This window comes from Drosophila serrata, unplaced genomic scaffold (genome assembly GCF_035046125.1).
Source record: "Drosophila serrata isolate PLE 108 unplaced genomic scaffold, ASM3504612v1 contig_79, whole genome shotgun sequence".
Lineage (NCBI taxonomy): Eukaryota > Metazoa > Arthropoda > Insecta > Diptera > Drosophilidae > Drosophila > Drosophila serrata.
In genome coordinates, this window is record NW_028256977.1 from 30,293 (window position 1) to 46,216 (window position 15,924).

The 15,924-nt window shown below is 39.6% G+C and overlaps 1 protein-coding gene across 1 annotated transcript; it reads left to right on the forward strand.

Moving 5' to 3' along the window:
* The first annotated feature begins 7,459 nt into the window (after positions 1–7,459).
* On the forward strand, positions 7,460–10,258 carry LOC147644869 (uncharacterized). Its single transcript, XM_086839580.1, has 2 exons — positions 7,460–9,770; positions 9,843–10,258. The coding sequence occupies exons 1-2, from the start codon at positions 7,460–7,462 to the stop codon at positions 10,256–10,258; spliced, it is 2,727 nt and encodes a 908-aa protein (XP_086695706.1).
* Positions 10,259–15,924: the final 5,666 nt, after the last annotated feature.

A 15,924-nucleotide genomic window follows, 5' to 3' on the forward strand; every position in this document is an offset into this window, starting at 1 on the left:
AAGAGGCCGATTTGGAACGGTAAATGCTGTCTTGGCACGGGATTCTTGATCTAAACAGATCTGCCAGAAGGCATCTTTGAGATCAATTTTGGAAATGCAATGCACGGGTGGAAGGCGACTTAGCAGTCCATCCATTATAGGAATGGGATAGGCGTCCTTTACAGTGACTGCATTCAGTTTTCTTGCGTCCAGACAAAATCGTACCTTGCCAGGTTTGACGTGCAAGGTAACTGGAGACGACCATGGCGACGAAAGAGCCTCTTCTATGACATCCAACTCAATCATCCGATCGATTTCCAAGCACAAAAGTTTTTCTTTAGCTGGGGAAAGTGGATAAAATCTTTGTTTAATTGGTTTCGCATTGGAGGTGTCGATATTGTGTTCTATCAATTTGGTCAATCCTAAACCCTCACTCTCAAATGATGGAAAAAAGTCGATTACTTTTTGCAATTTAGACTTCTGTACATCAGACAATCGGAAGTGTCTTCTTCCGATTCAGAATTGATTTCGTTGATTGTTGGTGATTGGTTAATAGAGATTCCAAATGTATGCCAGAAGTCCATTCCGCATATTACACTTTGCTTAATGGAAGGAACTATTAGAAATTCAAAATTGTTATCGATTGAGTTGTAAGTCAGGTGAATTTTAATCACGCCAGTCACAGATTGTATTTGGCCATCAGCAGTTCGTACTACCGATTTAAATTTATCAAATGGCTGCGATGATGCTATTTGTTGCGCTAACTCGCCACCAATAATGCTTTTGTTGGCGCCGCTGTCTAGAAGAGCTAAATACGAATGGCCAAATATGTCAAGATTTGTGAAAGGTCGAATGTCATTCTTTTTGTTAACGAGCGATGACACAGTAAAACGGTTGGAGGATCTTTTTCGAATCCAAAATTGACGAATTCGACGTGAAAGATCGTTTTTTGCGACAAACAATAGAATTGGGCTGGAATATTTGAGATTTACGTTTCGCATAGTCCAGCACTCGCAAATGATATGGTTTAAATGATTCGATTGTTGATATATCCGGTTGAGTGTTGGGCAAGGTTGATTGGGAATCACTTGCCAAAGAATCTGGTTCTACATCTATTTTTGAGGCTAACGGCGGACATCCGCTTTCTTCAGACAACGAATTTCCTGTTTTAGGTTTTTTAAGGCCGGTTTACATTTTGCACAGTTGGGCTTATACACCTCCGGTGTGCCGCAACCATAACAGAAAATACGGCGGGATTTAAGGCAATCATGGTATCTGTGGCCTGTCTCGTCACAGTTCCAGCACTTAATTTCCTCTGAAGTTCTAACAGCATAGATTTCGTCCTCAACGTCAGGTTCTTCCTCAGACTGAACTTCGGAATCTTCCTCCTGAAGAATTGCGTTAACAAAACGTTTGCTAGGGTACGGACGTTGAATTGGCTTTGTCCGAGTGCTACGAAAGAATTCTTCGTGGCGGTGACATTCCCTACGCAAGGTTGCTAAGTTTGGTGTGTCTATGTGCAATAATTCGTGTTTAATTTCTGGTTTGAGGTTATGGCGAACTTCAATCGCAATGTCACTATCCTGCATTGGTTCACGAAGAGAATCTGCAATGGAAAGCATGGCATCGAGAAAGTCGTCAAAACTTTCGGTGCTACCCTGTTTACGGCGACGCACGACGCTTTTTATTTCTCGGTCTGATCTCTGATCTTGATATCTCTCCTTCAAACGATTGCATAATACATTCCAATTCATGTTGTCTACAGATCTGTGAACACGCCAATAAAAGGCTAAGGCAGGACCTGCAAACAGTAAATTTGCAAAATGGGAGAGAAATTCAAAATTGCCGTTCAGGCATTGTGAAGTCAGACAATTTACACGGTAAATGAAATCCTCTATGGCAATGTCGTTGGCTGAACCGCTAAATTTAATACGCCAATTTGATATTATATTGGAGATTCTATCAGGTCTATCCAAAGTAAGATCACTTCGATCACTACTCAAATCTGGGGAATTCCTAACACGTTGAGTATTATTTCGTTCTGAATTGTTCTCGAAACCGTCTCTACTGAAATTAGTTTGCACATCTCGCTGCAGCTCACTCTGTCTGTTATTTGCAAATGTGGATCTATTCAACTGAGTGAACGCCATGGTTATTTGTTCTGTCACTGATTGAAGCATGTTTGCTTGAAAAGCCTGCATTGAATTTTGAATTAATTGTTCAACACGGTCTTCTGTTATGGCCCTAGAATCTGAGTTATTCTCGCTGCGAATCTCTTGCAAAAAGTTTTGATTAGGCCCTCCGCTTTGCTTTGCTGCGTTTCGAGAAGCTGAACGGGTTACTATCTTGCTTCCCTGAAATCTAGTGGGAAGAGCCGAATGAGATCCCAAGTCAGATTGAGAGCATGTTTGGCCACAGATAGGGCATTTGTCATTATTTTTGAGATAATTGTCAAGGCAAAGTTTATGAAAAGAATGTTTGCAACGGGCTTCAACTAAATCCAGATTACTTACTGGTCCGTTGCAGATGTTGCATATTAAAGACTAATCAGTCTGTAAACCAACTAAGTTTTCATTACTACGTGTCATCATTTTCGATGCTTTTCAAAAATAGAAATTTAACGAAATTTTGAAATAAAACGGGAACGATAAGATCAAACGAGAAGTATGCGATATGTGTTAAACGATAAGCGGGAATGTAGGTCTTACCCTGAGTAGTAAAGCAATAGGTTATATAGTTCAATAGGTACATAAACGTGAACGGAATGTGAATGCGGGGTAAAAATATAAATGTATGATGCTGTCTTACCACTTAAAAGAGTAACTAACCGAATCTTTCCAGATAGAAAAAATCTCCATTTTAAATGGTAAGAAGGTAATGTTTGAATAGTGAAATCCTGGTATAGAACCGATTTTGGCTCAGAACTATAATTCCTTGGACTCAATTACTCAAATTTGAATGTATTTTAACTATAATGTTCGATTATTACCGAACTGATAGAAAATAACATGTAAAAGTATGACATTTCTTCCGGTATGGCTCCGAATCTATTCAGAGACCATCAATTCCAGGACGGAAAATGAAATACCTAACTGAAACTAAGAGTGGATGGATTGTATATTATCGGGAAGCTCGGCTGTCAAACGACAGATGCCCAATCAGGCATCGGGCTGGCCTTAATGTTGGGCGCCATTTAGACGACGTCTCTATTGGCCAAACATGGTTATCAACGTTCGTGATTACATACGAAATTGTGAAACGTGCCAGACCACTAAACATCCTAACCATTCGTTAAAACCACTAATGGGAGCTCAAGTACAAAGTGACAGGATATTCCAAAGATTATATCTCGATTTTATCGGCCCATTTCCGCGCTCTAAATCCGGCAATATAGGAATATTGATTATTCTTGATAATTTTTCCAAATTTACCTTTCTGAAAGCTGTGAAAAAGTTTAATGCTAAAGTAGTCATCAATATATTGCGCGACGAAATTTTTTCATGCTTTGGTGTACCCGAAACAGTCGTGAGCGATAACGGAACTCAATTTAAAAGCCGTGATTTTTCTGACTTTCTATCAAAGTATGGCGTTCGTCATATATTTACTGGTGCCTATGCTCCACAATCCAACGGAGCTGAGAGAGTCAACCGTTCGATCAACGCTGCTCTTAGAGCTAACATTCGTTCAGACCAACGCGAATGGGACGTATTCCTCAGTAGCATCAATTGCTCTCTCCGTAACTCGATTCACCAATCCATAGGTATATCGCCTTATCATGTTGTTTTCGGTCATCATATGATATCTCACGGCCATGACTATAAACTACTTCGTAAGCTTGGCTTACTTACCGAAGGTGACGTAAATTTATCAAGGACAGATGAGTTTCAAAGAATTCGATCCAACATTGGCAAGCATCTGAGTAAAGCTTATGAAGCAAACCAAAAGTATTATAATCTTCGAGCAAGACCACGTTCTTTTGAGGTTGGCCAGGAAGTTGTCAAAAGGAATTTTACCCTCAGTAACGCAGCAAAGGACTACAACGCGAAACTAGCTCCTGTAGGTATCAAAGCTCAAGTTAAAGAAAAGATAGGTCAAACAATTTATCTTTTGGAAGACATGAATGGCAAGGAACTCGGAAAATTTCATGCTAAGGACATTTGGTAGTTCTATTGACTCCTTTTTCAGTTTTTATTGTTAGTCGCAGGGACTAAAAATCAAAGCTGTGGTTGTGGGAGTCAGGCCCGAGTTGGCAGTTCTAAATGCGAGCGCCCTCGATTCATTTGATATCGAACCAGTTTAACAAAATGCCATTCACATAAATTGTCGCTAATTTATGGCAAATTCGACTTCGAAATCTATGGTCACTCTGCGAGTTTCCGGTCTCTTTCTTTTCAACGTGGGGTGATCGAGTGCAGTCAATTTTTGGAACAACCAAATTTTAAATCCGCAGGCATCGTAAGGATATACTTCGAATTATTTGCAGTAACTACTGCCAAACACTTATTTTTCGTATATATTCCCTACTGCTGGTAAGCTTTCAAGCGCGAACAATCGTAAATGTGATAAAGTGTAACAAAGCGTATTTCCAAAAATAGCACGCTGCTCGCCGGAAAGTGAAGAGGGCATTTCCTATTGGGTGCACAGCGAAGGCTGGGCATTAATCTTGGCCGCCAACCCTGCCACGTGTGTCGGACTGCAAGATCAGAATAACAATTGTTCGATCACAACCAAAGTAGTCACCGCGTGTATCAGGAAGCCCGACGTTCCATTTCTGGTTGCGAATCGAAAGCAATCGCCAGGCCCCATGAAGTGGTGTCCCCTTCTGCATTTATTACTGCGATCGAGGAGCCACTCTCACTGAAATAACACGTGGTCATCGCTTTAGCATCGTCCGATCTCGCCTTCACTTATTGGGCGTGATTCCCTGGTCAGCTGGTCATCGGTCCCTATCGCGCTGACAAACTGCTGCATACTTGGCCGCACCGGTTGCATGGAGCAACCATCCGTTTAGTATATTTGAAATAGATTTAATTTTCATACCTTAAGCAACTCTACTTATAATTACTTACATTACGTTCCTAATTTAGCTTATTTTTGGGCGGCGATCTTAAAAGATATATATACAACATCTTCTCCAAATAAAGTTTATCTACAGCAACACCTCATCGTCATCAGGCCTGCTGACATCGAGGGATACTCCGTAAGTACGGCATAGCCGTTAAAAACAACTGAGGAAATATATATATCTTTACCAGATAGTCCACAAAGTACCAAAGGTTACCAAAAGAATACTTAGTTATTTAAAAGATAAAATATTGCTTAATCTCTGAAAATTTAATTTAACGTTAAAAGGCAAGCAAATGTAATTTAAATTCCCCAATCTTTACATTCTTTAGTAATTAGTTTTTTTTCGTATCTAAAGTAAGAACAAAACAAAATTAGCGTATAAGCAGACCTTCACAATTCAATTCTTTACCTAGTTTAAGGTTAGATTTCGGAAAATGTATCACATTATCGCTTTTACGATTGATCGCGCTTGAAAGCTTAAAGTTTAAATATATGAAAGCAGTAACTACTGCCAAACACTTATTTTTCGTATATATTCCCTACTATATACGAAAAATAAGTGTTTGGCAGTAGTTACTGCAAATAATTCGAAGTATATCCTTACGATGCCTGCGGATTTAAAATTTGGTTGTGCCAAAAATTAACTGCACTCGATCACCCCACGTTGAAAAGAAAGAGACCGGAAACTCGCAGAGTGACCATAGATTTCGAAGTCGAATTTGCCATAAATTAGCGACAATTTAAGTGAATGGCATTTTGTTAAACTGGTTCGATATCAAATGAATCGAGGGTGCTCGCATTTAGAACTGCCAACTCGGGTCTGACTCCCACAAACATCAATATGTAATGTTACGTTCAAGAAACTTTAACAGTTGTTAAGCCTTCTGTAGCTCCCGCGTTACTTCGATCACGGGTTAATCGTTTAAATATATGAAAGCTTACTGTAACAAAAAGTTAAATAAAAAATTAATATGTGTAATTTATTTAACAGTAAATCCATATTCTGAGGTTTTTAAAATATGTTGGTGTTCGTGGATTGTAGAAAGTAACTGTGGTGTCCCAAAAAACTGTTTTATTAAAAAAAAATAATATAATTATTGTAAATTTAGTTTCACTTTCTGCCAGTGTATAAGATTAATACATTGTCGATAAGGGGGCCATGGTCGGTGCTTCCAGTCGGCCATTTTGCACGGCACAGAGGAATGATGAACGTACTGGCAGTGAAAACGGCCCCTGTATATTGGTTTTGTTTACTGTGATCCACTGCACTATGGGGCGAACGACCTTTTTTCAGCCCAATAGTAGTTTATCTTGAAATTCTAAAATTAAAATTTTTTTACCAGAATCAAATCAATCAAATAACAAATATCTATCAAATAACATCAATTTGTAATGTTACGTTCAAGAAACTTTAACAGCTGTTAAGTCTTCTGTTTCGCCCGCGTTACTTCGATCACGGGTTAATCGTTTAAATATATGAAAGCTTACTGTGACAAAAAGTAAAATAAAAAATTAATATGTGTAATTTATTTAACAGTAAATCCATATTCTGAGGTTTTTAAAATATGTTGGTGATCGTGGATTGTAGAAAGTAACTGTGGTGTCCCAAAAAACTGTTTTATTAAAAACAAATAATATAATTATTGTAAATTTAGTTTCACTTTCTGCCAGTGTATAAGATTAATACATTGTCGATAAGGGGGCCATGGTCGGTGCTTGCAGTCGGCCATTTTGCACGGCACAGAGGAATGATGAAAGTACTGGCAGTGAAAACGGCCCCTGTATATTGGTTTTGTTTACTGTGATCCACTGCACTATGGGGCGAATGACCTTCTTTCAGCCCAATACTATGTAGTTTATTTTGTAATTCCAATATTACAATTGTTTTACCAGAATCAAATCAATCAACTAACAAATATCTATCAAATAACATCAATATGTAATGTTACGTTCAAGAGACTTTAACAGTTGTTAAGCCTTCTGTAGGGGGAGAATGGGGGGGGGGGGTATATAAGGTAAAGTGTCTGATTGCATTCAACTTGGTGAATGCCAGCATGATCCTTATCACTGCTCTCCCCAAGCCGACGCACTACCTCCACGTGGTTCTCCCTGGATTGTCACTCAACACCCGTTGTTTGACAAACTAAAGCGCGCGACGAGAGTCCTAGCTCTTCAAACTAGGTTGTGGCGTAGGACTTGAAATCCACCCACGGAAAACAAATCTTCAGTGAAGGAAGCAGATGAAGCCTCGGAACGGAACCGATCTAAAGTTGACGACCATGGCACACGTAAAAAGGACAATGATTTGAGAGTATGCACTTGGAATGTACGCACATTGTACAGACCAGGTGCTGCTCAACAACTAGCAGATACCCTCAATAAATGTAGGGCTGACATCACTGCTATCCAGGAAATGCGATGGATAGGACAAGGTTGCCTTAAGAAGAAGAACTGCGACATTTACTACAGCTGCCATCCAGAACGGCATGAATTTGGCTGTGGCTTCGTTGTAGGCGCCAGACTGCGGCGCCGGGTCTCTCACTTTCTGCCAATAAACGAGAGACTTGCAACGATCCGAATTACTGCCAAATTCTTCAACATCAGCCTGATATGCGCGCATGCCCCAACCGAAGAAAAGGACGATGTCACCAAGGATGCTTTCTATGCGGAGCTCGACCGGGCTTATGGCCGCTGTCCTTCCCATGACATTAAGATCCTCCTTGGGGATTTTAATGCCAAGGTAGGGCGAGAAGACATCTTTGGTGCCACCGTCGGGCAATTTAGTCTACACGAGACCACCTCGAGCAATGGTCTCAGATTAATAGGCTTTGCTGCAGCGCATAATATGGTAGTTCGTAGTACTGGGTTTCGTCATTTGGACATACACAAGGCATCATGGCTCTCTCCTGATCGACTGACCAGAAATCAGATCGATCATGTTGTGATCGATGCAAGGCATGCATCTAACGTACTCGACGTGCGATCCTGTCGGGGTCCCAACATCGACTCCGACCATTATCTTGTTGCAGCTAAGATTCGCACACGGCTATGTGTTGCGAAGGTTGCACGTCGAGGACTGTTGAGAAAGCTGGACATCGGGAAGCTGCAATCACAACGGACAAGGGATGCATTCTCCACTCAAGTCTCAGGCCTGCTGAGCCGAGCAACTCCAACACCTGAAGACATCAGCAATATGTGGGCACTCATATCCCACTCCCTGCGAACTTCTGCAGAAGAGGTCATCGGATTCCAACGTGCCCCAACGAGGAATCCATGGTACGACCAGGAGTGTCGCGACGCAACAGCTGCAAAAGACGCCGCCTACAGAAGAACACTGCAAGCTGGGGCCACAAGGGCTGTTGTCGAGGTCTACAGGTCAAGGAGGAGAGATGAGAAACGCCTCTTCAGACGCAAGAAGAGAGAACAGGAGAGGCGTGAGTGTGAGAGCATTGAGAGCAGCAGATGCCGGAATGAAGCTCGTAACTTCTACCAGAGGGTTAAGCGTCTGACCCAAGGTTTTAAGACTGGAGGAGTTGCGTGCAAGGACGATGACGGAAACCTAGTCACTGATGCAGAGATTGTGCTGAGGTTATGGAGGGAGCACTTCTCAAGTCTATTAGCTGGCTCTGGCTATGATGACTATGGAGAGTATGATCCACAAACCCCAATCTATGGTACTGATGTGGACGTACCGACCCCAAGCCATGCCGAAGTCAAGGTTGCAATCCAACGACTTAAAAACAATAAATCCGCAGGTGCTGACGGCCTGCCGGCTGAATTGTTTAAGGCTGCTGGTGATATGTTGGTAGGGAGCATGCACCAACTAATCAGCAAGATATGGCTAACGGAGAGCATGCCCGACGATTGGAACCACAGCATGATCTGTCCTATCCTGAAGAAGGGTGATGCCACATTGCGCACCAATTACCGTGGCATTAGTCTTCTTCCAGTCGCATACAAGGTCCTTACGAGCGTACTATGTGAAAACCTGAAACCCCATGCTGAAGCACTGATTGGACCTTATCAGTGCGGGTTCAGGCCTGGCAAATCCACTATGGACCAGATTTTCACCTTGCGCCAAATCCTGGAGAAGTCCTACGAAAATCAGATCGACACATATCACCTCTTCGTCGATTACAAGGCTGCATTCGATAGTCCCCGGCGAGATCGCCTGTATGCCGCCATGTCTGAGCTTGGTATACCAGCAAAGCTAATACGGCTTTGCATGATGACATTGAGCAACACCATCAGCTCTGTCAGGGTAGGAAATGACCAATCCGAAACCTTTTATACCAAGTGTGGTCTCAGACAAGGCGACTCGCTGTCTTGTATGCTCTTCAACATTCTAATGGAGAGTATTATAAGGAAGGCTGGAGTGCATCGGACGGGCACTATTCTAACAAACAGATGTGTCCAACTCCTTGGCTACGCTGATGATATTGATATCATTGGCCGAACCAAGCGTGATGTTACAGCAGCCTTCGGGGCTATTGAAAAAGAGTCAGCTAAAGTAGGACTGGCAGTTAACATGGATAAGACAAAGTTTATGGTGTGCTCTAGCAGGGAATCGCGGCGTCTTGATTCCCAGCTATCTGCAGGAAGCCATAGCTTTGAGTTCGTGAAGGAATTCATTTACCTTGGATCTGCAATAAGTGGCACAAATGATGTCAGCCTGGAGATTAAGCGGAGAATCACACTTGCCAACAGGTGCTACTTTGGGCTCAGTAGGCACTTTAACAGTAGAGCTCTCTCTCGACCGACAAAAATAACACTCTACAGGACGCTCATTCTTCCAGTACTCTTATATGGTGCGGAGTGCTGGACAGTGGTGCAATCCGATGCAGCTGCTCTTGGAGTGTTCGAGAGAAAGATTCTCCGCAAAATCTTTGGTCCAATCTGCGTTGGCGATGCTTATCGCATCAGATGGAACCACGAGCTGTATGAGCTGTACGGGGATGTTGATATAGTAAGCCGAGTCAAAATTCAAAGACTCCGCTGGCTGGGTCACATCGCCCGCATGGAAGAAGACGCTCCGGCTCGTAAGGTATTTGATGCGGTAATCGTCGGAAAACGGAGGAGAGGACGACCCCGGATACGTTGGCAGGACCAGGTGATGGAAGCCCTGTCTACATCTGGTGTTACCAACTGGCGAGCGCGGGCCCAGGACAGGGAAGCGTGGAGGCAGATTGTGCAACAGGCTGTGACCCGATAGGGTTGTGATGGCCATTAATAATAATAACAAAAATTGTTTTATCCATTGCCAATACTTGCAATGTTCCATGGTTTGAAAATGTTATGTTAATTGGAGCTTACGAAGGTTACAGCAAACCGAAACACTGAGACAATATTTTTTGCAGTTTACCAATGAGATGAACCCAGTTATCATTTATAAACTAAAAATCAGGTGCTTCATAATGCATCAGCACGATCATTTGCATTAGAAATTAAAGGACACAACGTGTTTTTATTTCGTGCACGAGATGTACACACAATGGAGAAATGCTTTAAAACCGCCTTGTTTTTCCCAGTGCTGCAAAGAACCGATGAATCATTTAGAAGTCGACATCAGCGTCAGCATCATAATCAAGTCTCAGAAACTTCCATTGAAAAGATTTTTATTAATCTACTCAAAGAAGTGGGATTAGATTATTAGCACATTGTATGCCTTGCTGTTACCAGAACTTTACTGAAGGCCTGGGTAAGAAGTATTTGTGACAATATTGAAAAATATTTTAACGAATTACATATATGTGTTAATTTTATGAAATTGTTTCTGGCTGTTCGAATTTTATTTTACAAACGCCAAAATAATATTTTTGATAACTTTGCAAAATACCTATTTTTTGTACAATAAATGCCTAAATTTTACGATAAGTCGTATCTTACTACCAATTTTCATTACTTATTGCACCTCCAGGAAGACGCATCAATGTACAACAGCTTGAAGACAATGAAGTGCATTTAACAACTAACTTTAAAAATGAAAAAAAAAGAAAACCAAACTTTGTTGCTGCTTAAGTTTTTAAAAGAATATCCACAGAAAAATCCATCAAATCCAAAAAACGAAATAATTTTGTTGAAGATTAAACCGAGCGTTTTAATTCGTACTTTTTTATTTCACTCATCACAACCGAATGTTCACTTCTCCCGTTTCACATGATTTTTAATTCCTTAACATAGGCTTAACATACATAGGCTTAACATACATACGCTTAACATAGATAAGCTTAACATATATGGCTCTCTGCTAGCCTACTACAATTCGGCCATTCTGACCATCTAGATCCCCTGATCCAGGTTTCTTTTGAAATAAACATTTTTTATAACCAATTCTTCATTTTCTTATAGTAAATTTATCGAATAATGGTTTCTTTATGACTTCGTTCGTTTTCCTATCCAAGGTTTTATGTTGTGAGCACTCCAAACACCCCTGTATGGATTCCGAGAAACTTGAAAACCTTCAACATCCTTTAATAAAAACCTGTCATTACGAAGCACTTGAGCTATTACATACGGCACCTTATTCTTTGGGATTAACTTCCTAGGAACTCCCATAGTACTGTCAAAATTTTTAACCATTACATAATCTCCTATAGCATAATCCTTTGGCTTTTTCCTTCTTTTATCATAATATGTTTCGTTATATACCTGTGCTCGATTTTGATTATCCATAGATAGTTTTCTGATTTTCTCTAAGCTTTCTACCTGTGTTGTATCGTTAATTTCTACCAATCCCTGAGCTCATCAATAATTTGACCTTTTTGCTCTACACCGAAGTGCATCTTGCTGGGAACTTGTTTAATATTTCGGTGTATAGTGTTATTGAGTGTAAATTCTACTTGCCCGATTACATTGACCCAGTGTATTCCATTTTCAGGCTCAGTTAATTTTGCTATCATAGGTCCCATGGTCCTGTTTATGCGTTCCACTTGTCCATTTGCTTGTGGGGAACCTGTCGCTATCTTCAAATGTTTAATATTGTTTGCCGTTGTAAATTGTGCGAATTCATTAGATGTGAAACAACTGCCTCTATCAGAAACTATACATTTCGGTTTGCTGTACGACCTGAAATAATCGGCTAAAGCTTTCAGAACTTCAATTGTGCTTGCCGTCTCTGTCGTATATAATCTAACAAATTTCGTGAACCCATCTACTATTAAAAATATGTGTTTATTTGCTCTTCCTGCCGCAACTGGTCCATAATGGTCGATGTGTATCAATTCAAAAGGCTTATCCCCTTTTGGAATGCAATGTAAGAAACCTTCTGATTTTCCAGAGTTTGGAGAAAATGCTACACATTTTAGGCAGTTCTCTACGTGATTTTGGATTTTTTCTTTGATGTTCTTAAACCAATAACCCCTTGTAATCGCTATCATTTTATCCCTGCCAATGTGCCCAAGCTCATTGTGGTATTTGTGTAAAACGTGACTTTCCATTTCTTCAGGGACAAAGAATAATAAACGGTCGTCAATAGTTTTCCTGTAAACAACGCCATTTCTCATTTCGAATAGTTTCTGCTGATTTTCTTTCTAGTTCTTCTTTAATTTGTTGTATTCTTAAATCTTTCGATTGACAGATTAAGAGATTGTCTTCAAAACTAGTGGTTTCTACGACTAAAATGTTACATCTGCTCAAAGCATCTACGTGTTGCATCTTTGTCCTGGATCTATGGATGAGTTCAAAATCATAATTTTGAAGTTCAAGTGCCCATCGTGCGATTCTAGGACTTAGTTCGACTCTGTTCAAAGAAAGCGTTAGAGAATTGCAATCGGTTATTATTTTGAAATGTCTGTCTTGTAAATAGATTCGGAATCTACGCAAGGCGTAGATAATGGCCAGAGTTTCCAGCTCAAAGCTGTGATACTTTGCTTGAGTCTCAGTGCTTCGCTTAGAAAAATAGAACACAGGATGGAGTTTTCCATCTCCCTTTCTTTGCATCAATACCGCACCAAAGCCCATAGAACTTGCATCGCAATGCAATTCAACCTCGTCTGTGAGATTATAAATGGCTAAAACCGGTGCCTCTATAAGTGTTTTCTTAAGGTTTAAAAAACAATTTAGCTCTCTTTCAAAAAAAAAAATCCTTTTCTTTTTTTAAGTATCGTAAAGTGGATTAGCTAACGTAGAGAAATCTTTTATAAATCTTCTAAAGTAGGAACATAAACCTAAGAAACTTTGGACGTTGTGTACTTTTTCAGGAATTGGAAAATTTGTAATAGCATCAATACCCCTGTCATTAGCTCTGATTCTTTTTTTATCAATGAAAAATCCCAGGTACTTTATACTGGATTGCATAAACTCACATTTGTCCATACGAAGTTCTAACTTGTTGTTAAACAATCTTATGAACACTTCTTTTAATACGATTAAATGATCTTTCATGTTTGCGCTGGCTATCAATATGTCATCAATGTATACTATGACTTTATTTACGCGTATTAAATCCGAAAAAATCGTATTTACAAAGCGCTGGAATACTGCTGATGCGTTCTTGATGTCCATGGGCATCCTTAAAAATTCCTTCGAATTGTCCAAGGGGGGTGACAAATGATGTGTATTTGACAGAATCTGCGCCAACGAATACGTGAAAATATCCATCTGGTCTCTTTGCTTTGACATGAAATTCTTCGAACATTTTGACAAATCTACATTTTGTTTCACAGTTTACATCACACCCACAGCTGTAGTCTAAGAATTGATCATCGACTACGTTTATTATCAATATTTCGTTTTCAAAGTTGTCTGTTAAAAGTTATGTTCTTTCAATCTGCGGCATCTCATCAAAGTTTTGAATGTTTCTTACATGTGGTTCACTTCCTACGTTCTTTCCGCAATCAGTTTCTTTTTCCGAAATTTTCCCATAACAGTTGAGTTTATAAACGCTTGTTCCTTGACGGTTCATCTTCTCTTCGCAATCTAACATTTTCTCTTTAACAGTTTCATTTCCTAACAGTTGCTCTTTAACAGTTTCAATTCCTAACAGTTGCTCTTTAACAGTTTAATTTCCCAATAGTTTCTCTCTAACAGTTTTATTTCCATTAATATTTTCGCTGGAATCGCAATTGGGTACTATCACTAAGCAAGAAATACATAGAGGTGTCAAACAGTACCAAAAAGTACTATCACAAAAACAGCTGAGCCTGGAACCCCAGAGCACCCGAACGATATGTCTAGAACCCCAGAGCAGTGCTGCCAACTTTTGACCAACAAAAAAAGCTGTTTTTGACGGGAGAAGTGAAAAAAAAAGCTTAAAAAATTTATAAAAAAAATCCAAAAAAAGGCTGAAACAAATCTATAAAAAATAGAAAAAATGTCAAAAAATATAACAATTTAATAAGTTCATTTTTGTTCAAAAGATTTCCATAATTTGATCAATTTCTTCATGGTCTTCCTTATTTTCGTAAGACCTAATAGTTCCTATAATCTGCAGATATTTGATTGGCACTGCATAGTCGACGCAGCATTTCCCGACCCTTCGCAATCTGTTTCTGTATATTAAAATAAAAATGAATATAAATAGAAATGAATATCTTTTGCTTGCACAAGTATGCTTCTTTGTTGCAGCGTGAGCTCGCAGATCACTAAGTTTAGCTGTAATAGTAGTCTTGCAATAGTTGCAATAAACCCTTTGCAGGTCTGTGTCATCCCTGCGAATCCATGCCTTAAATTCATCACTTTTAAGCCAGACATCGCGGCATTTTTGTTTATACTCCTTCGGCATTTTAGAACTTGCTAACAATTTACGCGCACTTTTTATATAGAGATGGAAACACTAAGCGAGTTATGACATTAGCGTATATCAATTAAACCAAACGATACGTCGCTACATTATCTGGTTTGTTTGTAAAGCTAATTTTTTAGCTGCCACTTTTTCATATTTTGTATTTAAGTTTTAACAACACAAAAAAAATCGGGAAAAAGCCAATTCAATTTCCAAAAAAGCCAGAATTCCCGCTTTTCACAATTCCCGCAATTCACAAATTTTTCCAGCAGTTAGCCTTTAAAAAAAGCCAGTTTTGACGGGAAAAAATCCAAATTGGCAGCACTGCCCCAGAGTGCCTTCGGCTTTTTCGAGTTCGAAGCAGTCGTTCGAAACCGAGCACAAGAATTTACTTTTCAGTGGCAGATCGGCCGTGTAAGGATGAGCAGGGGTGCGTTTCTTTGCGCTGTGCTCTCCTTTCTGTGTATATGTGTACATATATGTGTACAAGCGCTCACACGTTTGTATGCGTGTGCAAATTTCTGTTCGCAGTCTTTTTCATAGGTTTCGGACGGCAACAGCCAGTGGGCCGAAGCGACGGCTTACTTGCTTATGACGTCACAGCAATACTTAGCGGCTAGCGCTTGCATTGGGGGACAAATTATTTAAGTTATCTAACTATAATTACCAATTATTTTAATTTAATTTTTTTCGTCTGACAATATATTTCCCAAAAGACATTTTTTACCGACCAGAAATTATTATTGCCATATTGTATTAAAACATTTTTATTTGTTTCTGTACATTTGCATATTAATAAAATTATAATTAGAAACTAATTGTATAGTTAATTTATTATTTGTAAACTAGAAAATAATAGATTTATGACATTATTTTTCAACTATGAACAGAACATACTCACATACATACTTATGTATGTATGCAACAATACACCCGAAATCGTCTTTTGTTGAGGTAGGTCTCAAAGTTGACGAAATGCGCGTTAGGTGCCTGCATGTATGTTTGTATACATACATATGTGTGTGTGTTCATATGTTGTTGTTGTCTATAAAAGTGATTTGCGAGTGTCACTTTTTGTTTTGTTTTGATTTTCCAAGATTCTTTGATTTGTTTTGATTATGCCTATGTCAATATGTATGTATGTATGTATGTATGCA